Here is a 25,649-nt window from a genome sequence, read left to right on the forward strand (position 1 = left end):
AACCTCTGTACTAGTTGACACTTGCCGTCAGGTATTCATACATAGAGATCACCCTATAAACATCCCAACACACCTTGCTCTCACAGCGGTGGCGGTGTTGAATTTTTCCATGATTATGGTCTTGTATACTTCATAAGCGTTCATGTTCATCTCCTGCTGGCCAGCGGAGAAAAAAAGAGCAATTTTCTTTGAGTTTAGAACCATTATACCGCTAGAAAATCATTGTTTTGGTGATCGACCTTTCCTGCCTTTTGAACTAGGACGTGCACGCGCAAATGCCCCGGTAAGTTTAGCCTGGTTGAAATTAACCACATGATTTGGATGCGGATCAGCCGTTAACGAACCGATATTTGCTGTTCTCAATCAGCTCGCTAATCTTAACGGGCTAAAAGGCCAATTGATTAACTTAGCTTCAATCCTACGACGAACGTACCCCTGATGTTGGATTGAAGGCCATTGAAGCTACATAAAATACCCAGACCTGCAGAGCAGTTGTCAATGCAGATCGATTTGCAATGGAGACCCGAGTCTGGAGCTGGTTCCTTCTTGAAAATGCTGTCATGACCCGGCTCATGAGCCGCAACATAAATTTGAGCCAGACCACAGAGTGTACAAAAACGGGTTTATTTAAAAAAAAAAAAAAAAAAATAGGGGATAAAATAGTAAAATGCAAAACACAGAAAAAAAACGTAGTGCGCACCAGCATCAAACGCATGGTGAGAGTGCAAGGCCACCTTCTGAAGGCCAACAACTTACTTTTACTTTTCATGACATCACATGTGTTACTGTCCATATAATGCAAATATATGTGTCTAATTTATATTTTAATATTTGTATTCATTTCTAGCAAAAGCATATGTGAAATTGTGTATATGTTTGTCAGACAATCTATACAACCTACCCAAGAACACAAAACAACAACAAAAACAATAATAATATTATTAGTAGTTTTGCTAATATGCTCATTTCAGCCATACTAGAATGTTATTGAAATGCATGATACATTGTAAATCAATATGCATGGATTTGGGGACATTTTGTATTGAGTTTAATAAAAGTATAACAGATATAGATCCAGGGATGTTGTTAACGTAAAACTAATTTCTAACATCACACTAACTTCAGCATGGTCGTCAGTCCATCACACACCTGACATCAAGCGAATGGGACATAAAGCAGTGGCAGTGGTTGAGACAGAGTGTGCATAACCTCATACCACCGTTAGGAGGCCAAAAGAAGCAGAAATAAATTGCAGTTAAACATCAAGAGGTAACTTCTGCTCAATTTATACGGTAAATGATACAAAAATGCAGCATTGTGGGAAAAGGCAGTAAATTGCTGATTTTGCGAAATCATACGAATCTGGGACTGATGTGTGACCTCATGGACAGGTGGATCTGAGCTACATCTGAATCTCTTCCCACAAGTAGTACACTGATACAGCTATTCCCCGGTATGGATCCTCTGGTGTCTCTTGAGATGAGAAATTTGAGTAAAAGTCTTTTCACGGTGAGAACAGTGGTGTGGCTTTCCAGTATGTATGAACTGATGTACAGTACAGTATGTTCCTCTTAAAACTCTTCCAACATGTACTACAATTGTATGGCTTTTCTCCAGTATGGATCCTCTGGTGTGTATTGAGTTGAGACATATAACTAAAACTCTTTCCACACTGAGAGCATTTATGGGGCATTTCTCCTGTTTGTGTGATCTGATGGGCGTTGAGATTTGAGCTACTCCTGAAACTCTTCCCACATGTAGTACACTGACATGGCTTTTCCCCAGTATGGATCATCTGGTGTGTCTTGAGACAAGACATTTGACGAAAGGCTTTTCCACACTGTGAACAGTGATGGGGCTTTTCTCCTGTTTAAGTTCGTTGATGAATTGCAAGAGCAGAAAGGTGCAGGAAAGGTTTTGAAACACTGGGAGTAGTCATGTTTTTTCTTCCTTGTGTTCGATTGCTGATGTCTTATGACTTTCTTTCTTCTTTCCCTTGTACTCCTTTTGCTAGAATCGTTCTTTTGAATGTCTCCTATAACATTAGAAAATATTTTTTTTATTTTAATATCCCCTCTCTTCTCGATTTTTATTACATACAACACTGAAAACAATTTATTTTTGATTGATTGGCTATTTGCTAGAATAGTATATTACTTGGAAGCCCCTTAGGCTAAAAGTGAACACCCAGAGACTGCACTGTAAATGTAAGCAGAGATTCAGCCACATGAGTTAGAGATCTGGAGACAAATTGATGGCAGGCATTTTAAATATCTTACAGTTTTTCTTGATTGTTTTGTTTTTCAAAACACTACACACAATTAGCACAACCACACACCCAATTAGCAAAACACCTCAGATCCTTTGCAAAATGAAACACTCTTGTAAAAACTATACACTATTTATCAAAACTATATTTTGTTACCATATTAAACACACAAGTTGCATATGACTTCATTCTGTTTGTACCAGTTACACACTGCTGTTGCAAACCTAAAACACTTTTAGTAATTCTACTTCTAAGTTATTAGAGTAGTGTAAGTGAAGTACACTATTCACCAAACACTACACAAGACCAATGCTGCAGACTGATGAAAATATAATTAATTTCTCTCCATATACCCAAATCAGTCATCATGGTAACATAGAGAATCACAACAAAACATGTCCCACTTTTCATGCTACTACAGTAGTGTGCATAACACCGTAAGCTCAGAAAATATCAGACAAACGTAAAATTCTGTATCCAGTACAGGTTACAATTACAGTAAAAAAAGAGGGGAAAAAATCTGAAAATACAGTACAGATAGAAGTTGTTTCATTTTAACCTGATGTCTTTTCAGGATGCTTGCCAGTGTTGACTGAGAGACCTGATGGACATTAGTGAAAATGGCATGGTTACCGATAATGTTGGCTTGAATTTCTCTGAGCCTGATAGCATGCTTGGCCAAAACCATATTTATGATCTCTCTTTCTCTTGTTCTTTCGTGGATATGGCCCCCTTCCTCCTTTCAAATGAATTTGATAAATTTGGTCCTCTTCTTCTTTGAGCACATTACCCTCCTGCTTCAGGTCTTCCTCTTCCTCTACCTCCACCTCGGCCTAGGCATCTGGCAAATCTGGGCCGATGTTTTGCTTTTGCTGTTTTGTTTTGCTCCTTGAGTGTAAGGTTTTGATACTTATGTAATATTTTTGATTTTAGTGTTTATGCAACTGACTGTAACAGTGTGAAGAGTTTGAAAAGATGAGCGGTAGAGGAAAAGGAGGTAAAGGCCTGGGTAAGGGAGGCGCCAAGCGTCATCGCAAGGTTCTTCGTGATTACATCCAGGGCATCACCAAGCCCGCTATCCACCAAGCCGTTAAACCCCCACTTTACCCAAAGGCTCTCCTTTGAAGGGACCACTCTCAGGCCTAGTGCCATCTTTCTCCAACCAGGTGCAGTCTCGTATTGGCCTGTTACCAGAATACGATGTCTAGTGGTTTTAAAGTTTTCGTAATTGTTATTCAAAGACTTGTTTTTGATGTATTGACTGATACAATTGTACTTGTATCAGATTATGTACAATAAAGATTAGACACACAATGTGAAGATATTTGCTTTTTTTAATTCTATTTTATTTTTTCATTGAAAAACTTCAGATGTGGATTATTAGTGCTTATCATCTACAGTTCTAGCTGGCCATAATCACTATTATTGAGCTTCAGTCAAGCATACTGATACTGAAAAGCTAACTACACTATGATACCAATCTGGACTGAACAAAAGTAAGTACAAAATAGTGGTCCATTTAACCGTTGACTTGGAATGAAATTAAACCGTTGTCCTCATTTGTATGCATTCTGCTGATTGCTGTAGATCACAGACTCCTCCTCAGACCAGGGGGGCAACCAATAGCACAGTTTACACATTTTCATTTGAATCTGTCATCTGTAGATAATCTGCAGTTGTTTCATAAAGTGCAGCACTGTGTACAATATCACATAAAGGATATCACTGACTGGACAGTTTTGGAGATTGATTTGTCAAATTATGCAAGAAATGTTTAAACAATTGAGAATACAAGGCATATTCACCTAAAAAAAAGTGTAGCTACCTCACTTTATGTTTTCCATGCCAAGTTCCCAATCACTGGATATATGTTATGTGTATATAGGCCATCAACTCAGAATAAACTATAGATCATATTTACGGCATATGTACATACTGCATACAAAAAGTGTACTAACAATTAGCATGTCATGTTCTCCATATTAAGTTCCCATCACTGGAACTGTGTGGTGGGAATACAGGACATCGGCTCAGTATGTACCTCATGCAGCACATTCCCACCACGCAGTACATACTAATTTCCCAAAAAGTGCACCAACAGTGAGAACGTACTTACCGGGCATCAGTAGTAGTGAGAACGGAAAAGTTCACTGTGGCGTACTCCACATCATCTTCGCTCGCACAGCCTTGCGGCGTCCCATCCTGTGTTGTGCTGTGGGTGAACCGAACAGTGGCGTACTGGACGTCATCGCCATCTCCTGCGTCTGCGCCAGAGGCATTGCCAGGGGCTGTGGGCATTGCTGAAATGTTGCAGTAAATGGGACCGGAGTCTTCCTAGTGTGGCAAGAGCATAGGTGTACAGGTGGGAAATATACATCACATCTAGGCACTTAGCAGATGCTTTCATCCAAAGTGACTCACAGCGCTGATATACTTTTTTCATCGGCATGTGTTCCCCGGGTATCAAACCCATGGTCTTGTGTTGTGATGTTCTTTACCAGTTCCTCTACCACATCAGCCACAGGAACACAAATTATAATGTACTGTGATGCAAATATACATATACACATAGGTAAACATATGTGTGTATGATGTGATGGTGCCATATACTGTATATAGATAGATAGATAGATAGATAGATATATAGATAGATATACATATATACACCATCACTTGAAAACCAGAGTTGAACAGATGTTTGGGGGAGGTGAAAGAGATGTGACCGGTTGCAGTGGAAATATTCATAGAGGCAAGTCCATCTGAGCAATTGCTCCTATCAGGTCACACAGCTCCCTCTGTCACATACCCTACCTTTCCACTGTGTGTCATACTGTCATCTTCTGCTGCTATAGTTTCCGTGTTTCTTAAAAACAAGAACAAAAAACATACGGAACAACTTGACACAATGACCGTAGAGAACACAAAACACAACAGTGCTGGGATAAGAAAATCTGACTAGTCATTTGTCAACATATATTTATTTAGCAGCCTCTTTTAGCCAAAGTAAAGTGTGTGTGTGTGTGTGTGTACATATATGTGCATTTGTGTGTGGGTTTGTGTCAATGTGTGTGTGTTTTTTTAATGCGTAATCTGATTGGCCACTCACCTCCAACACACACTGAGACACACTGCCACTGTGCCAGCCATGAGGATGAGTATAGGTGCTAACAGCGGTCCTATGGACCCCCACAGTGGGGGCTCTAGACAAAAAAAAATTAAAAACATTGAATTGTACATGACAAAATACAGCACTCTGTCCTGTGATGCACAATACAGGAACTCCATCATTCTAGTATGTCTTGGGTATGTCAGGCAAAATAAAAACTATTTGTATACTTATAGAGAAGATTTTGCTCATTAATAACACAAAAAAACTTCATGAACTTGGATTGATTTAAAAAAAGAAAACTCTCTACAGAACTTAATTGATATAAACGTTAATGCCAACAGAACTAAATTGATATAAACATTAATGCCAACAGAACTACATTGATATAAACGTTAATGCCAACAGAACTTAATTGATATAAACATTAATGCCAACAGAACTAAATTGATATAAACGTTAATGCCAACAGAACTAAATTGATATAAACATTAATGCCAACAGAACTAAATTGATATAAACGTTAATGCCAACAGAACTAAATTGATATAAACATTAATGCCAGACTGAACGCACAACTGAATGTAGGAGTATTCACTGTGCACGTGTACAGGAAGAGTTGTAGATGCAGTGGCTCCTACTTTGTTCTCTGCCTTACAATAATACCGGCCTCTGTGTACAGGCCTGGCGTGAGAGATGCCGTACTTCTGTCCTGATCCAATCAGGCTGGATTCAGTCCTGCTATACTTCTTGTACCACGTGTAGTTGTGCACAGGTGGGTTGGCATCGCTGTTGCAGGTCAGAGTCACTGAAGCGCCTTCCATTATAGCCCCCGAGGGACTGAGCAATGCTGTAATGTTCCTTGGAGCATCTAACGTTTGAAATAAACATCGTCAAACAGGTTCAAATGAAACCTAAGACACTGAAGATCAGACATTGAATGAGTGCAAAGAGGATCTCATATGTGCTCACATTTGACGTCCACCAGCAGGGATAAAGACTGGCCACTTCCAACATCATTCTTTGCCAGACAATGTCCACTGCACTTAGAGTGGATTCTGGCGAAGCTGTAATTCTGTCCCGAACCTATCTGTAAGGTTTCATCTCCAGTCTTCCTGTACCAGGTGTAGTTGTGCACTAGTGGGTTGGCATCACTGCCACAGGTCAGAGTCACTGAACTGCCCTAGTATATCACCACCAGGGGGAGTGACTGATATTGAGGTATTCCTATGTGCATCTGCACAAAATAATGTAAAAAAGATTAGTTTAAATATAATTATGCTATATCCATTATTGTTATTGTTCACACATTATTCCATAATTCAAATTTTTACACACACAAATATAATATTCTAAAGCTGCATACTGGTCAAAAATGCCTATAAATGTGTTCTTAGAATGAATGGCATCTCTACACATTGTAGCATTGTGACATTGTACCAAAGGTCACATACTTACACCTAACACTGAGCGTCACTGCATGGGATAGATGATCCTCGTGACCTTCTACAGCACAGACGTATCTGCCTGCATCTGCGATGTGGACTGCGCTGAAGAAGAGGGTGTTGTTGCCCGGTGTGAGCTTGGTTGACAGAGGCAGGCTGTTCTTGTACCAGATGTAGGTGAGGCTGCTTAGACTGCAGGTGCGGGTGGTGCAGGTCAGTGTCACACTCTGTCCCTCTGTCACGGTTGTAGGACGTATCTTCACCTGCAGAGCTGAAAGGGTATAAACAGCCCATGGCTTTTTGCTTTGGTTTAGTTCTCCCCCGTTTTACAGGATTTTCATGTGAAAGAAAGATTCCACACGTATCCAAATGTAATGAAAGGTAACATGACATTGTCATATCGGGATACAACAGAATAGAGTTTTTCAGCATTTCTCATAGAAGCTAAACCTATACATAAACCTTCAAAGCTTGATCAAATGTAAGTTACCTGTGATTTTCAGAGTAACAGCTGCCCCAGCATATCTATCTTTATTTGTTTTAAACCAGAACTTATATTTTTCTTTGGCGTCACTCTCTGTCAGACCATTAATTCTCAGTGTGCAGTTATTCTTTGTATCCCCAAGATACTGAATTCTGTTTTTAAAATGTTCGCTTTGACTCAGGTCTGTATTTTCTTTTGTGTACCAGCATACTTGTTCCACAGTTTGTTTTGGGGGATATTTGTAAGTTCAGGGAATGGTCACTGACGATCCATTTAAAGCACAGAAGCTCAAAGCATAGGAGACATCCCATGGACCACCAATGACACCTGAAATACAAGATAGACACAAAACATACAAGAAATATACACAATATTTTATCAGTAAAAGAGAAAAAAGGTATCACACTGCAAGTAAAGTGAGAATATTTATGTGTTTAATTTCACTCATTTACCAAGAGCAGGTCTATAATATTGTATATAACTTTAAACATGCCCAAAATGCCCAAAGTAAAACGTGAAAAAGTGGACATGTATGCCACCACAGTTCCATCATGTGCTACCACTGTGAGCAGACTAATATGGGGTCCCTGGTCAGTTCCATCATGTGCTACCACTGTGAGCAGACTAATATGGGATCCCTGATACATCAGTTCCATCATGTGCTACCACTGTGAGCAGACTAATATGGGGTCCCTGATACATCAGTTCCATCATGTGCTACCACTGTGAACAGACTAATATGTGGTCCCTGATACATCAGTTCCATCATGTGCTAACACTGTGAACAGACTAATATGGGGTCCCTGGTACATCAGTTCCATCATGTGCTACCACTGTGAACAGACTAATATGGGGTCCCTGGTACATCAGTTCCATCATGTGCTACCACTGTGAACAGACTAATATGGGGTCCCTGATACATCAGTTCCATCATGTGCTACTACTGTGAACAGACTAATATGGGGTCCCTGGTACATCAGTTCCATCATGTGCTACCACTGTGAACAGACTAATATGGGGTCCCTGCTACATCAAGTTTTTTTACCTTGTGACCATGTGAAGTACTTGGACTTGGGCTTTCAAAGCAGATGCCACATGCTCTTATAAATAGTCATAACCAACCAAGCATTAGTCCACCTGGAGAAATGGACAATGTGATGCTTAGACCCCACCACTAACCATAATCCTACTCCACCATATCAAATTCTTGTCACCAAAATTCCAGTACAAATGAGATTAATTACTGTGAAACAAATACATGCATACCTGGCAAAATCAGCAGGGAAATGGCCAAAGATATGTGTCTTCCACTGTAAATCAGCAGGGAAATGGCCATAGATATGTGTCTTCCACTGTAAAACATGCTGGTAGTACCCTGTAGTTCCAGAGCAGTTTTGGGGTATATTACAGTGAAGGGATGCTTCTCCTTATCTCCTCTTACAGACACCAGTAGTAAAGTGGAATGAGACAAAATGGATTCTATACTGGGCATTTGGAGAAAGTGAAATGAATTAGTTTAATATATTACAGAAAACAAAATGAGACTTCCAACTACTTGCTCAGCTTCAGGTAAGTTTGCTTAAAGCAACAGTATGCAGGAATGTATCACTCCTGGAGGGAATATGTTTTTATAGGCGCCTAGTGTTGGTGTCATTTTCAATTTAATTTCGAACATATATGGTCAAACGAGGAACAGTTTAACACACCTGCCATTCCCACTGGCAGCCCAGGCTTTGTACTATTTAATTTCATTTTGTGGTCTGGGTTGGAAACATCACGAGAATGTAAAAAAAGCTTCCACAGCTTGTTAGCATGATATGTTCTCGATAGCTTCAATAAGAAATGCTATCATGATAATTGGTACGCTAGCATCTTGGGCCTCTTCATACCGCCTGCGTTGGGTGGGCCTGGTAGCTGCGTTGTGAAACAGATGCAGCCCACGGTTCAGTATGTATCACGGTACAGTGGGCCCACGGTTCAGTATGTATCACGGTTTTTGGGCCACCGCAATAGTATGGTTTTGGCATCTTTATATTTAAGAAAAAAAAATTCAAGGAAGGAGCTAGCCTAAATACTTTTCTAGTAATAGCAATTTGAAAATGGCTCTTCAGAAAACGCTGCTAAAAAAGCATCCTAAGTACAGGCACCCCCTCCCCCCTAAAACATCTTTTTGTGACAAAACTATTGAGAGTAGAGAGCTAATATTTGGGACTATACCTATTAAGAAGTATATGAACAACCTTGAATTTTTTCAGCCAAATCTGAGATGGTCAAGTGGGGAAATTTCCTTAAATTATCACGTTTGGCGTGGAATGACTCTAATGCTGCTTGGTGTAATACCCCCACCAGGACCCAGACCTGGGGGGTATTCGTCGTACGTGGTTAGTGACAAACCTGGATAAGTGAACTCAGAGTAAGTGGTAAACCTCCAAATAGAAGAGCCCTCTGACGTTGTTTTGCTAGGAGATTGAACCAATGGGGGTTCTTTTATCAGGAGGTTTACCACTTACTCTGAGTTAACTTATCCAGGTTTGTCACTAAACCACGTACAACGAATACCCCCCAGGTCTTTCTGGAAGGCAGGTGTCTGACTTGTTTACAAACTGAAGCTGCACATTTTATTTTGTATTTTTACTTTTTTGCTGGCATGTGACTTTTTGTTATAATTCCGTATCACATGTACATTGTCAGTTTGATATCCTATTTCTTTCCACAAAATAGTTATTATTATTATTTCTAAGTAAGCTGTAGTTAACCAAGCAAGATTTCTCACTAGGGTAACTTTGCTGTGAGTTCAACTTCTTTCAGTGTGAAGTTATTGGTAGTATGCAAAGCTATGCTTTCAAAGTAGCTTCCCCAGCGCTGTGTACATCACATCAGGATGTGAGCTACCATGGTAACCCCTGGACCTATCAGTTGAGATGCAGATACAGTTGAAAACTGCATAACCAACGGAAATAAGCTAACAGTCCATGACTGTTCAAATCGCCAAATGTGTCCTTTTCTACCACACAGCTAAACGAAAAACACATTTTCATCATAGTCAGAGTATATGATTAATCATTGGTAGACAACACCAGCACAATGCATGACAACTAGCTTCATTTTATGGTTTTATTTTTATTTAACAAGTAGGGAACACCTTGCATTATTATGGCTTTTGTGTTTTGCTGATACAGGTAGGATGATGTCTTTCTTACCTTAGACAAAACAGTTCTTATTTTGATAAAACAGTTCTAATTTTAGTAAAATGAAACATTTCGATTTTCCACCTACCCTGTCAGGGACTCTTCTGCTCGCTGTAACTTCACTTAAGAATGGCCTTGCTCAGTTTAACCAAAGGAGGGGCACACACACACACACACAGAGAGAGAGAGAGAGAGAGAGAGAGAGAGAGAGAGAGACACACACACACGCACACACACACACACACACACACACACAGAGAGAGAGAGAGAGAGAGAGAGAGACACGCACACACGCACACACACACACACACACACACACACACACACACACACACACACACAGACACACACGCATGAATAAAGATATTATCAACTTGTACAACTTATGCAACACCTCAGCAGCTTCCTTTTAAAAACTGGTCGAGTAAAAGCAAAGGGTAAAAACTGGTCAGTACAGTGTGTTGAGTTGGAGAAAATGGTAAGTTTATACGACCAAGCATCCCTGCTCCATACACATAAAAGTTTATGCTCATTAATTCCACATTATTTCCACTATGTTACACAACGGGTCTGGTGTTCTGTTATAAACAGCTGGGTTCTTAGGAGCTCGTGGGAATGGCTTAAAATATCGGACTTAACGGCACCACTGGGTCAGAATGACTGGATGGAAAATGTGCTTCCTCTTCATCGTCATGGACAGGATGTTGCATCAATACAACGACGTGAATTCAACTTCAGTCCTTCAGTCCCGCCTCTGTACATGGGAAACGAACAACATGGTTCTGACTGGACCATACACAATTCCAGCCAATCAAGACGTTGCTTCTGGAGGAGTATTATTCCATTGGCCATAGAGCTCAAATATTAACAACCTTCTGCCAGAATAGTTTAAAACCTTTAATCTAAGCAAGCAATTCTTCTTTCAAATGTTTGCAAAATGTCAGTGGGGCATCTACCATGTCCCCACCCTGTCCTGATGGTCTTCCATAGCAGTTCTGTGGCAAGCCATCAGTGTTGTTCTGTGGCAAGCCATTAGTGTTGTTCTGTGGCAAGCCATCAGTGTTGTCCTGTGGCAAGACATCAGTGTTGTCCTGTGGCAAGCCATCAGTGTTGTTCTGTGGCAAGCCATCAGTGTTTTCAGTGCGCTCAGAGTGTTTGTCAGAAAACAGGGTGCGTTTCACAACTAGTTTGCTTCCTGTCACTACGTCTGCTACTGGCTTGAGCTCAGAAACATCACCAAATGTATTTATTCATTTCTGAATAATGTTATTGATGTTTACAACAAAAAAAGCATCGCTACATGCTGTATGTGGTAATGTTTTAATGAGTTTATGAGTTTTATGTTTTAGAAAAAACATGTATAATAATCAAACACAGAGGGTTTAACAGGATGAATATGAGGATGTATATAATGCAACAACCACACATTAGCTTTGAAAACATGCAAATATACAGAATACAAACAGCACTAGACAGAATTGCATGATGTGAAAATGATGAGTTGTTCCTATTAATCACACTTTAAACACACAAAAAAGAATTATGAGGAAATTTTTAAACATCAATACATGATTAACTACGTCTTTATGTTATTCACTTGTTCTTACTTATTTAATCTCACTTACATTATCTGCCCTAATGATCTGTCCCCATCACCCCCCACCCCCACCCCAAATACATTGTATGCATACGCTTATATATTCACACACACTGCCACAGGATCAGTGTCTATGTTTATAAAACACTGTCCCCTGTTTGTTGCTATTTGAAGGTTATGGAATAATGCGAGTTCAACATCAGCTGGAGTTTGCAGAGGCTTCAGTATTCATCGATGGCTTCGACCAGGTACACTTGGTGGATACCTGAAATGCTAGCACCATGAAACAGAAACAATGTAAAGAGTCAGTGTGTGTAAGTGTAAAGTGTCATACAATGACATGCCTAAGTTGTTAAAGTAAAGCCTGTTCGTCCGTCCATGTATCCATACAATTATCAGCCTGATTATGTGAGGGACTTACATCATAATCAGGTGATCTTGTTCTGAGATTCAGAGCTGTGTATGTATCATCAGGAGGGTCCATATCAGGACTCAGGAAATATAAATAAAAGAGGACATGTGGTTTCATTAGCATGTTCCTGATAGAAGATGAAGCCCGAACAGAGGGCAACTATCTTATTTATTTATTTACCCATACATTGGTCTGTTGTGTAGGTCTAGTTTATACATTTAGAGAGATAGATGTCATGTCAGGCCAAAAACACCTGACTAAGAAGTAAAGCTGCACATGCAGGAACTTAGACATGAAACAGATTACATGACAGAGAATAGTGCATGACAGTTTGTTATTATATTTGTTAAAGTTCACTGCCATTGCCACTGACTAGTTCAACAAAGAATAGTTCAAAATAGGAAGACAGACACTATGTTGCAGGACCTGGGAATGCACTCCTGAGCCTCTCACTGCTGTGTTTCTCCTAAAGAAAGAAACAAATTGTGACAGTTTTCAAACGAAGATTTATGTTCTTAGGTATTTCCTGACTAAATCCTCTATTGTATCTAACCCTCGTGTTAAGGCTTAGATACCGAGAGTTAGTAATTTATGTGGTTAGACTGCATGAAAGCCAATCAGATTTCTTTAAAACTTATGAGGGTGAAAACACAGTATATGAATTTACTTAAATTAGATTCTCTGCAGAAACATTGGATGACAGGAGCACATCATTTCATGTCACACAAACTTTACATTTCATTTTTATCAAAAGCTGCAGCTGTTACTCACTCATTCCTCATCAGGAAACTAACAACAGCAATCAAGGCAGCAGCATCCAGGATAGAGACAACACACCCTGCCATGGCAATGAATGTCAGTCCATATTTTTCTAGTAGACAGACACCCACACACACACACACACACACACACAAACACACACAGCAACAAAGTTCTTAGTGTAGTTATAGTATGCTACTTAAATGCTAATTCTCACTTCATTAAGTTAGGCCCTCTTTACAATTGGCATAAACATGCATTTTCACTGAAATGGCCCAAAAAAGCTGAAAATGCAAGAAACATGTTTTATTTACCACATCAGACATCATATGTGATCAGAAACCACATCTGAAGGGTGTTCCAGAAGGCGTGGTTAACCTAGCCTGGCATAAACCCTGAACTTGGGGTTGAGTGAACCTGTCGCGACTTACTCCGAGTTATCAGTTCCAGAACATGAATTAGGATCTTGCTCATGGTATTAAATATAATAACTGTATTTGCTTCATTTGATGCTTGAATGGTGTACATGAGTGCATGAGTAATGATTTGATGGTTAAGTAGAGTGCATGAGTAATGATTTGATGGGTAAGCAGAATACATGAGTATGTATGGTAGGGAAAACAGAGATCATCTTCAGGAGAGTACATTTTAAAAATGACTTGTTGTCATTGTCAAATTTGATGATTGCATCCTCTCGCTGTTGATCATCAATTGCAAGTCGCTTTGGAAAAGAATGTGCCTGGTAAATTATTAAATGTAAATGTAAAAAACACTGTTCTATACATGTTCGGGAGTTACCACCGAAAAGTGCTTGTCTCACCTCCTTCAGAATGGGTGCAGATTCCTGGGGGACCAGGAGGACCATCAGGGCCAGGTGATCCAGTCATGCCAGGTCATCCAGAGGGTCCAGAGGGTCCAGGTGATCCAGTCATGCCCGGCGGTCCAGAGGGGCCAGGAGGTTTATCAGGGCCAGAGGGGCCAGTCATGCCAGGTGGTCCTCTGATGCCAGGTCGGCCTGGGATGCCAGGCGGTCCACTTGGGCCAGGGGGGTCTGATGTTAGAATTTCTCCATCAGGCACTTGAATCACACACACATGCAGCATGACTAGAAACAAAGACAACTATCTAGACATACATTTTTGATTTTTATTTGGGGACATTTTTTGCTTTTTCATGAAAAAATGAAAACCAAGGCAGTTTTTTCATTTTCTCATGCACCTTATGCAATCATGCATTTTCTCACCTGAGGAACAAACCACCAGCATGGATAAAAAGAAGGTTACTTTTCTGGTTGTATGGACCTGGAAAATCTTGAACACAAAAAAACAAGGCTCATTGTGAAAGATGAAAGATAAAGATAATTTAAAGCGTTCAAATACATGTACGATCCACACACTTCCTGAAACATGCGGACCTGCCAGCTGCGGTAGGTAGGCAGGTAGTTAGAAAGCTTCTGGGTTAGACTACTAAATTTGGTTACAAACAGTATAGTACGAGTTGAGGCTTTAAAAGTTGGGAAACCTCTTTTCACAGAAAAGCATTTGTCACTGTGGGCTGGTGCACAGAAAAGGACGGCAGGAACATGCTGATTGGCTGAAATAGTATATTGCTTATGTAACAAGTACAAGTGTGAAGAGCTGATCGAAGATCAAAAAGATGAAATTAGAATGGATCAAAATAGAACTGCGCTGCGTCTAGTTTAGAACGTTTCTGACAATGTTACTGATTAATAGATGATCAATGTTACTGATTAATAGCCTGTGTAGGAAGATGGGGAGAGGCTGTATAAGTGTGTGTGCCATAAACCGAATGCCATTCTGGAGGAGGACAGGTTGGTAGCCTGTACACAGCATAATGAATTAGATAGGACTAGTGTGAAGGATCCTACACTTTCTCACCCTCCTCCTCACCATCTGTGGGAAACGCTACAGTGTACTCTTCACTGAAAACACCTTTAGGCTGAATTGCATTTTATTTAATGGATGGTAGGCTACTTGTAAAGTATTGAGAGTATTGCATTTGTATTACAGTTTTGTACTTTTGACTTAATTACTCATGCATCTTAGAAAAACATCTTCTAAATCAATAGTATTAATAATGTAATTTAAATGACACTCACCACTGAGAAATGCCAGTGTCAAAGAGCGTGTGCAATCGAATGAATATGGGCCGTGCGATTGTGGCACGACTGATGTAGCCTTTGTCATTTCCGTCCCCTCTCCTTTGCTGACTTGCGGTGACATGATGAAGCACTTACTGCAGTCGAAACACAGACACTCCTCAGCTGCTATGCATGTCTGGAAACTTCTGCAGTCATCTGTAATATTCGGTAATCAGAAAAGAGTTGAACACACATGACACACCGACTGACTTATTTGGTTAAGACAAAGAGACCTAAAAAATACATATGGACCCTTGGAGCCCCCAGGTTCGCCCAAACACACCACTATAATAAGCCTTCCATAAGGGAGCAGTACCCATACAGTGCCCATACAACACCAATATCCATACACCCCCAGTTTAGTCTGCTCATGGCTTTCACTGGCGCATGGCTGCAGCACTGGGGTTCGAGGTGAGGTGTTTCAGTGCAGGTGTCCTGTATCTCAGCGCTGGTGTTCAAGGTGAGGTGTTTCAGTGCAGGTGTCCTGTATCTCAGCGCTGGGGTTCAAGGTGAGGTGTTTCAGTGCAGGTGTCCTGTGTCTCAGCGCTGGTGCTCAAGGTGAGGTGTTTCAGTGCAGGTGTCCTGTATCTCAGCGCTGGTGTTCAAGGTGAGGTGTTTCAGTGCAGGTGTCCTGTATCTCAGCGCTAATATTATTTCAGAATCAGAATCACGTTTTTTGGCCAAGTAGGAGTGGAAGTAGGGCTGAGTGGAGTGGAAGTAGGGCTGAGATAGCAGTGGCATATAAAAGCATAGGGGGGGGGGGTCATGACAGTGGGTTTGTACAGTGTATAATGACAAGTCAAGGCTTCTGGATTGCTCTGGTAACAGTTACTCTGCCAGGCACAATGATTCCAACTCCACCGCGTGGACCGCGTTAAGGAATTAACGGGGAAAACAAGGGGAGGAGGAATCTGCTTTTATATCAATGAAAGTTGGTGTACTGATGCCACAGTGCTATGGAAAATATGCACTCCTCACCTAGAATCCATATTCATTAACTGCAAGCCATTTTATTCACCGCGGGAGTTTTCCTCTTTCATTCTGGTCGGTGTCTACATACCACCTCAAGCCTGCGTTAGCGAGGCACTACGGCACCTGGCTGACCAGATAACCAGCACGGAGCGAAAATACCCAGACTCTCTTCTGATTATACTTGGGGATTTCAACCAAGCAAAACTCAGCCGCGAACTTCCGAAATACAGGCAGCACATTAAGTGTCCCACCAGGGACAAAAACACACTCGACCATTGCTACACAACACTGAAGAATGCATACCGCTCTGTTTCGCGTGTAGCTTTGGGACTCTCCGATCACTGCCTGGTTCATCTCCTCCCAAGCTACAGGCAGAAACTTAAATCTGCAAAGCCTGTGGTGAAAACTGTGAGGAAATGGACCAACGAGTCAAAGCTGGAGCTACAGGCCTGCTTTGACTGCACTGACTGGAGTGTTTTTGAGGCTGCATCTACATCACTAGATGAACTCACTGACACTGTGACGTCATACATTAGTTTCTGTGAAGACATGTGTGTACCCACCAAAACGTACCGCATCTTTAATAACAATAAACCGTGGTTCACAGCAAAGCTCAAGCAGCTTCGTCAAGCCAAAGAGGAGGCCTTCATGAGTGGGGACAGGATCCTGTACAATCAGGCCAGAAACACATTGACTAAGGAGATCAGAGTAGCAAAGAGAAGCTACTCTGAAAAGCTGAAAAACAGGTTTTCAGCTAACGACCCTGCATCAGTTTGGAGAGGCCTGCAGGACATCACCAACTACAGGAAATCCTCCCCCAACCCCATGGAGAACCCTCAACTGGCTGACGACCTGAATGTGTTTTACTGCAGGTTTGATCACCCCACATTCACACCCCTCACCCGCTCCAACTCAGACTTCACACAATCATCTGCACCCCCTGTTATCACCTCCCCTGACTCCCCACCGGCATTGACGGTCTGTGAAGAGGATGTGTGTCAGCTCTTTCAGAGACAGAAGACAAGGAAGGCAGCAGGCCCAGACGGTGTGTCACCCTCCTGCCTGAAAGCCTGCGCTGATCAGCTGGCTCCCATCTTCACACGGATCTTCAACAGATCTCTGGAGCTGTGTGAAGTCCCCTCCTGCTTCAAACGCTCCACCATCATCCCGGTTCCCAAGAAATCCTCAATCACTGGGCTGAATGACTACAGGCCCGTCGCCCTGACGTCTGTGGTCATGAAATCCTTTGAGAGACTGGTATTGACCCATCTGAAGGGCATCACAGGCCCCCTGCTGGACCCTCTGCAGTTTGCCTACAGAGCAAACAGGTCAGTGGATGATGCAGTCAACATGGGGCTGCACTACATCCTGCAACACCTCGACTCCCCAGGGACCTATGCAAGGATGCTGTTCGTGGACTTCAGCTCGGCGTTCAACACCATCATTCCAGAAGTCCTCCTCACCAAACTCACCCAGCTCACTGTGCCTGCCTCCACCTGTCAGTGGATCACAAACTTCCTGATAGACAGGAAGCAGCAGGTGAGGCTGGGTGAAACAACATCCAGCACCTGGTCAGTCAGCACTGGTGCACCTCAGGGATGCGTGCTCTCCCCACTGCTCTTCTCCCTCTACACAAACGACTGCACCTCAGGAGACCCATCTGTTAAACTCCTAAAATTTGCAGACGACACATCAGTCATCGGCCTCATCCGTGATGATGATGAGTCTGCATATAGGCGGGAAGTTGACCAGCTGGTCCTGTGGTGCGGTCGCAACAACCTAGAGCTGAACACGCTTAAAACCGTGGAGATGACAGTGGACTTCAGGAGGAGCCCCCCAGCACTGCCCCCCCTCATCATACACAACAGTACTGTGTTGGCTGTGGAATCCTTCAGGTTTCTGGGATCCACAATCTCCCGGAATCTGAAGTGGGAACCCAACATCAACACCATCACCAAGAAGGCCCAGCAGAGGATGTACTTCCTGCGCCAGCTTAGGAAGTACAACCTGCCTCAGGATCTGCTGATCATGTTCTACACCGCAGTCATAGAGTCTGTTCTGTGCACTTCAATCACTGTCTGGTTTGGATCGGCCACCAAACTGGACAAGAACAGACTCCAACGGACAGTCAGGTCTGCAGAAAAGATCATCGGTGCCAACCTGCCCACCATCCAAGACCTGTACACCTCCAGAGTCAGGAAACGGGCAGGAAAAATCACTGCAGACCCCTCACACCCCGGACACAAATTATTCAAACTCCTCCCCTCTGGTAGACGTTACAGATCACTGTTCGCCAAAACCTCCAGACACAAAAACAGTTTCTTCCCCCTCGCCGTCTCACTACTGAACAACTAACCCACTGTAGCATATATATTTATATTTATATATTTATCCCTGCACTTCTCGCACTCTCCACTTCTTCTTTGCACTACTGTTGTGCAACATTTCACAGCTACTGTATATAGCCATTCCGCCTTGTACATACTTCCTAAACTCCTTAGTCCATTGCACTGTTGCACTGTTTGTTTGTTTGTATTGTATTGTATTGTATTGTGTTGTATATTTTGTGTAAGCACACTGAGAGTCACTTTACCAAGTCAAATTCCTTGTTTGTGCAAACTTACTTGGCCAATAAAACCTGATTCTGATGAAAACCTGATTCTGATAAAACGTTCCACGAAAGTTCTCCAGCGTTTAAATTAAACGTTGAAGAACGTTGGTCTCCATGAGAACTTTTGTGCATGTTCAAAAATTTATTTTCGGACCAGCGTTCTCCGCCGATCACCGCCGATTACTGACGATAACAGCGTTCACCAGCTTTCACACAACGCTCTTCTGGTGCTATACCAGCGACAATGGACGATTACCAACGTTTCCTCTAACTTCATAGAACGTTGACAAGAACGTCATGGTGTGAGGGGGCCTTTAGCTGCATTCTTCTCTTTTGGAGGATCACAAATGTAAACTGGCCTAATTGGGCTGTAGCTTGTTCTGTTTCTTATCCTTTGTTATTCTCTGTGGAAGTCTAGTTAAGTCTTTTAAACGTCTTAAAGGGGCTGTTCTGCCTCCAGGCATTTAATTTGAATTGTCGAATTTGTAAAAATTTCAGTTTCATCCAGACTTTTATTTTGACGTTGTAATTTTGAGCTGTACACACACACACACATAAAGACAAACAAACATACACACTTACAAACACACAGATGCAAACACAAATACACACATTCATGTATTCAAACTTAACACACACACAAACTACATGCATATATACATACACACACACACTTTCCTCTTCCATTTTTATCACACACACACACACTTACAACACACTCTCCTTTTCCATCTTCATCACACACTTGCAAACATGCACTTTTACAAACACACACACTTATGCACACACACACACACACACACACACACTTACAACACATTCTCCTTTTCCATCTTTATCACACACACACACACACACACACACAAACACACTTGCACACAAACTCACACACCCACACATTCCTACAATCACACACACTTATACACTCAATCATACAAACACACACACACACACACAGAAACACCCTTCCACCCCACCCCACCCCCCCATTATCATTTTCCATCTTTATAACTCACACACACACACACACACACACAAACACTCTTTCAAAAACACACACACACGTTTACAACACACTATCCTTTTCCATCTTAATCACACACACTTGCACACCCCCCCCCCCCCACACACACATACACACTTAAAAAACACATGCACAATAACTGAGGTTAGTGGATGCTGTTACATTTTCTTCAGTCAACATACATTAGCTGCATTCTTCTCTTTTGGAGGATCCCAAATGTAAACTGGCCTAATTGGGCAGTAGCTTGTTCTGTTTCCTATCCTTTGTTATTCTCTATGGAAGTCTAGTTAAGTCTTTTGAACGACTTAAAGGTGCTTTCTATGTGCAATGAATCCAGAGTTTTTCCAAAGTGACAGATTCATCCCCTGTCCCCTTATAAAGCTGCTTTAAGCTTTACATTAGATTTAAATTTCATTTCATTTTCAAAACGTTGTTTTCATTGTTACTTTCTCTAGTCCTCAAATTGTGACTATTAAGTCACTGTCTGCTATATTAAGTGCTAATGGAAGTGCCAACAGTAAACTGAGATGAAACATGTTTTTTCTCCTTCTCTCTACAGCCTGACAGACTGCAGTATTACAGAGGAAGGCTTCAGTTCTCTTGCATCAGCACTGAGATCAAACCCCTCACACATCAGAGAGCTGTGGCTGAATGGGAATAAAGCAGGAGACTCAGAAGTGAAGCATCTTTCTTCTCTTCTGGAGGATCCCAACTGTAAACTGGAGATACTAGGGTGAGTATCACAAGACCAAATACTGAGTTGATATCAGTGAATTTGACAGTGATGGTGAACTGTCATGATCTTCACATGTAAAGGGTCACTATTAATTCAGCAGTAAACACTTCTCATCACTCTCCTTTTCCATCTTTATTACACACACACACACAGACACATACACTTACAAGCACACACACCTACACACAAACACACACATGAAGACAAACAAACATACACACTCACACACATAAAGACAAACAAACATACACACTTACAAACACACAGATGCAAACACAAATACACACATTCATGTATACAAACTTAGCACACACACATACTATATGCATATACAATCACACTCACTGATACACTCAATCATACAAAAACACACACACACTTACAACACACTCTCCTTATCCATCTTCACCAGACACACACAGAAACACCCTTCCACCCCCCCACCCCCCCACACACGAACACACTTACAACACACTCTCCTTTTCCATTTTATCACTCACAGACACTCTTACAAAAACACACACACACTTACAACACACTCTCCTTATCCATCTTCACCAGACACACACAGAAACACCCTTCCACCCCCCCACCCCCCCACACACGAACACACTTACAACACACTCTCCTTTTCCATTTTATCACTCACAGACACTCTTACAAACACACACACACACACACTCGCACCCCCCCCCCCCCACCCACACACACACACACACACACACACACATACACACTCTTTCACACACACACTTAAAAAACACATGCACAGTTACAACACACTCTACTTTTCCATCTTTATTACACACACACACACACACACACACACACACCCTTACCACACACTCTCCTTTCCCATCTTTATCACATACAAACGCACTTACAGACACACACTGTTACAAACACAGACACACACATACTTTCCTCTTCCATTTTTATTACACACACACACACACTTACAACACTCTCCTTTTCCATCTTCATCACACACTCACAAACACACTTGCACACATGCACTTTTACAAACACACACACTCACACACACACACACACACACACACACACACACTTACAACACATTCTCCTTTGCCATCTTTATCACACACACACATTCAGACACACTTGCACACAAACTCACACACGCACACAAACTCACACACCCACACATTCTTACAATCACACTCACTGATACACTCAATCATACAAAAACACACACACACTTACAACACACTCTCCTTATCCATCTTCACCAGACACACAAAGAAACACCCTTCCACCCCCCCACCCCCCCCCACCCCCACACACACACACACTTACGACACACTCTCCTTTTCCATCTTTATCACTCACACACACTCCTACAAACACACACACACCCACACGTTTACAACACACTCTACTTTTCCATCTTTATTACACACACACACACACACACACCCTTACCACACACTCTCCTTTCCCATCTTTATCACATACAAACGCACTTACAGACACAGACTGTTACGAACACAGACACACACATACTTACAAATTACAATTTTAGGATTTGGGCTGCAGGAGACTTCTAGTGGTAGTCTCATGTATTGATGTTTCACTTACTGTACTGGGAAAGAAAAGTGTCTGCAACTGTACTATAGTATACCACAGAAACTTTAGCATAGAGCTGTCTTGAGGCATATTTACTGTATTTGATTTGGATTACAATATGTACTGTATGATTTTTTTTTTTGCAACGCAACACTTAACTTTGCAAAACTAGAGGATACAGCAACACATTACATTTGCATTTTGCAATGTTTCAGGTTGTTTGTTTTTTTTAGTTCACTGTACATTGAGTGATAATGTAGTGATAATGTAGTTTAATGGGAGAGAGCATATGCTCTGGTTATGGCAGTGGGTGAAGTATGAAGTGTTTTGGTGGTTGGAGTGCATTTTGCACCAAAGGTTAACTGATGTTCTCTGGTGTGTGTCTGTAAAGCTGTCAGGGACTTCAGGTGACACAGAGACGTGTGGTAGATGGAGTTTTATTGGGAACAGCCAAAGCCAGGGGAACAGTGGAAAAAACGGGACAAACACAAAAGTAAAGCAGGATTTAAGAGTCCAAACGACACAGAAGATAGGGAGTCAAAACCCCAAAGCTCAGAAGTATCTTGGGAAAACCAAAAGGCAAACCAGGAGTAAACAGGAACTAATACAGGACCAATAAGCACAGGAGGAAATGCAAACGGATAGGAAGACCTGGAAGTGGGAGTCGGGGCAGATATGGAAACGGAGTGAATCGTGGGGATTGTAGTCCTTAGTGATACGAGGCCAGACAAGGGAGTGAGGGGAGTGAGCAGTTTTTCTAGTGGTGGAGGGAGTGATAGGTGCAGGTAATCCACCAATCAGGAGATTGGGAAGGTGACTAAGGTGTGTTGAATCAGGAGGGGGCGTGGCAGGAGCAGGGCTCAGCGCTGGCGCGACAAGCACACTGTGTGGAGAGTTTGGAAAAAGTGGACATGGTATTGAGACAAGTGTGGAAATGATTGGACAAAACACTTCTTACCACACTCCCTTCCCATCTTTATCACACACACACACACGCGCACGCACACGCACACACACACACACATATACACAAACACACTTACACACACACACACACACACACACACACACACACACACAATATTAAGAAAAAAACATTGGGCCTCATTCTCGAACGCAGTTAAGAAGAATTTAAGAGGAATTTAAGAGGAATTTCTTCGGAATTGGATTTAGGACAACATTTGGCATTCATGAAAGTTTTCTCATCTGGGATTTGCTCTGAACTTCAGAAGACTTTCCGAACTCGAAATAGCAGTCGTAACTCGGCCAGAGTTTTCTCAAATGCGATTCCTTTTGAGGAATCGCATTTAAGAAAACTCTCCGTGTTAATGAATTTGTGAGAAATCGTTGGTGATTGCGTTCACATCAACTCTACAGATCCTCGGATTAAAGTATCATTAACAATTACGTTTCACATGTAGGCCTATAGTCATGATTCTACGAGGCACCGTGATGTCATAAAATAAATAAAAGGACTACACCGGAATGCTGCGCTCGTCTAGTGAGCGTCGTTTGGCACTGCCGTCTGTGCAAGTACGGCAATCCAGAATTTTCAAGTAGTTCCACGTTGGTGGAACGAACTGCCTAGCACTACCAGAGCAGGCGCGTCCCATTCTACCTTTAAGAAGCTTTTGAAGACCCAACTCTTCAGAGAGCACCTCCCTTCCTAACTGACACTTCGACTAGTGCTTAACTTGCACTTATAGCAGTTACATTCCTGCACTTCGTTTTTATTTCCTATTTCGTTTTTCTATTTCTTATGTAAAGTAGTATTTATTGTTACACTAGGTCTCTATTGCTCGTAGCTTGACTGTTCTATCCCTTGTACGTCGCTTTGGACAAAAATGTCTGCTAAATGACTAAATGTAATGTACACGAACACTGCTGTTGCTTTCGTGTAGATTCGGTCGATTCCGACTGCACACGTCACTACGGTTGCGTGCCCTTATAAGGAGCTGGCAGGGCGTGTATGTATGCAAATTCAGGAGCACGAGAACGCGCTTTCAATTTAAGAAAACTCTTCCGGGGGAGCACAGCCCAGAAAACTTCTGCTGCGTAGGACCACATTTTCAAGCGTGCATGAATTTGGCGGATGTCTTTTGCTTACGTTGTTTTTCCGAAGCCCGTAAGAAACATTTCAGAAGAAACTTCAGAAAATGTTTGAGAATGAGGGCCATTGACAGTAACATTTTATCATATAAAAGGAAACAAAGAAAATGTGTAATTTTCTCTCTACTGTCTGTCAGGCTAAACTAAAGTGAGTATCACAATACCAAGTACTGACTGCTGAGAGGAAATGTACATGTTCCCTCTCTCACACACACGCACACACATATGCAACATATAATATAGAGACACACACACATTTCACCTTGTTTTGAAACCCAAAAGCATTAACTGTATTACACTCACATACTGTACTTTGTACATTTATACTCTCTCCTTTCAGAAATATGGATGTGGTTTATTTTGATGTCTTACATGTCCAGCATGCACAGAACACATGAGGTAATAACTGCTTCCCTCTTTGTCCTCATGTGTGTCCCTCAGCTGATCTAATGGAGGCTTTCCTTCTTTCTCTCTACAGCCTGATGTGGTGCAGTATTACAGATAAAGGCCTCAGATCTTTACTATCAGCAGTGAGATCAAACCCATCAGCACTCAGAGAGATTCAGCTGGTTGGGAATTATCCTGGACCCTCAACATGGCAGCTGATCTCTGAATTTAAGAAAGATCCAAACTGTAAACATATCAGCATATATATCTAGACTCTCATGAATCCATTCACATTTTGTTCCACATTAAATATTCCTCTACATTGTGTATAAAACAAATAATGTCAGTAGTGTATCAAGAATGTTTTCATTAATATTCCCTTAATTCTAATATTGATAATAAACATGACCGATGAGAACAGATTAATGTTTATTGTTCAATGATTCTATATTTGTGGTCATTTGGAGTCCACACTGAAAATAGTCTGTGTGAGTTGTTAGTATTATCACTAATCAATATATAATTATCATTATCCCGTGATCAGGATGCTTTTTGCTCAGTCTTTAGTTGGAGATGAAACACTTGTGGCTCGGGTGCTGGGTGCTGTGGGGAGTGCAGGGGTGCATTTCCTGAAAGTGTTCAAGTTCAACCAGAGACTTTACACTCATTTTCTCTCTCTTTGTTGCTATTGTTGATGCACAATGACACTCAAAATAGGCAGCCACTTGAGGCAAGTCAAACATTTAAACTACAACAGTGAGCTTCCGGCCGAGACATAGACACGAGGGCAGCATAGAGGAAC

General features: G+C 41.7%; 1 protein-coding gene and 1 long non-coding RNA gene across 2 annotated transcripts; both read right to left on the minus strand.

Moving 5' to 3' along the window:
- Positions 1 to 3,683: 3,683 nt before the first annotated feature.
- Positions 3,684 to 8,360, minus strand: LOC122128526 (B-cell receptor CD22-like). The gene is made up of 9 exons (XM_042703524.1): positions 8,350 to 8,360; positions 7,516 to 7,631; positions 6,834 to 7,091; positions 6,348 to 6,512; positions 5,974 to 6,246; positions 5,376 to 5,469; positions 5,081 to 5,132; positions 4,386 to 4,603; positions 3,684 to 3,877 (listed from the first exon to the last, which is right to left on the minus strand). Exons 1-9 carry the CDS (start codon positions 8,358 to 8,360, stop codon positions 3,826 to 3,828), a joined length of 1,239 nt encoding a protein of 412 aa, XP_042559458.1. The 3' UTR covers positions 3,684 to 3,825.
- Positions 8,361 to 14,297: 5,937 nt separating this feature from the next.
- Positions 14,298 to 15,585, minus strand: LOC116219395. Its single transcript, XR_004163185.1, has 3 exons — positions 15,380 to 15,585; positions 14,504 to 14,570; positions 14,298 to 14,338 (listed from the first exon to the last, which is right to left on the minus strand). It is a non-coding gene; the product is annotated as an uncharacterized LOC116219395 (long non-coding RNA).
- Between the last annotated feature and the right edge of the window lie 10,064 nt (positions 15,586 to 25,649).

Source organism: Clupea harengus, chromosome 24 (genome assembly GCF_900700415.2).
Source record: "Clupea harengus chromosome 24, Ch_v2.0.2, whole genome shotgun sequence".
Lineage (NCBI taxonomy): Eukaryota > Metazoa > Chordata > Actinopteri > Clupeiformes > Clupeidae > Clupea > Clupea harengus.

Excerpts from the sequence above, each read along its gene's own strand:
- LOC122128526 (XM_042703524.1), bottom strand. Across the intron at positions 7,092-7,515 it reads CAAAACAAACTGTGGAACAA|CTCTGCAGGTGAAGATACGT; the intron begins GTATGCTGGTAC and ends ATACCCTTTCAG. Across the intron at positions 6,247-6,347 it reads CCTGCTGGTGGACGTCAAAT|ATGCTCCAAGGAACATTACA; the intron begins GTGAGCACATAT and ends TTCAAACGTTAG.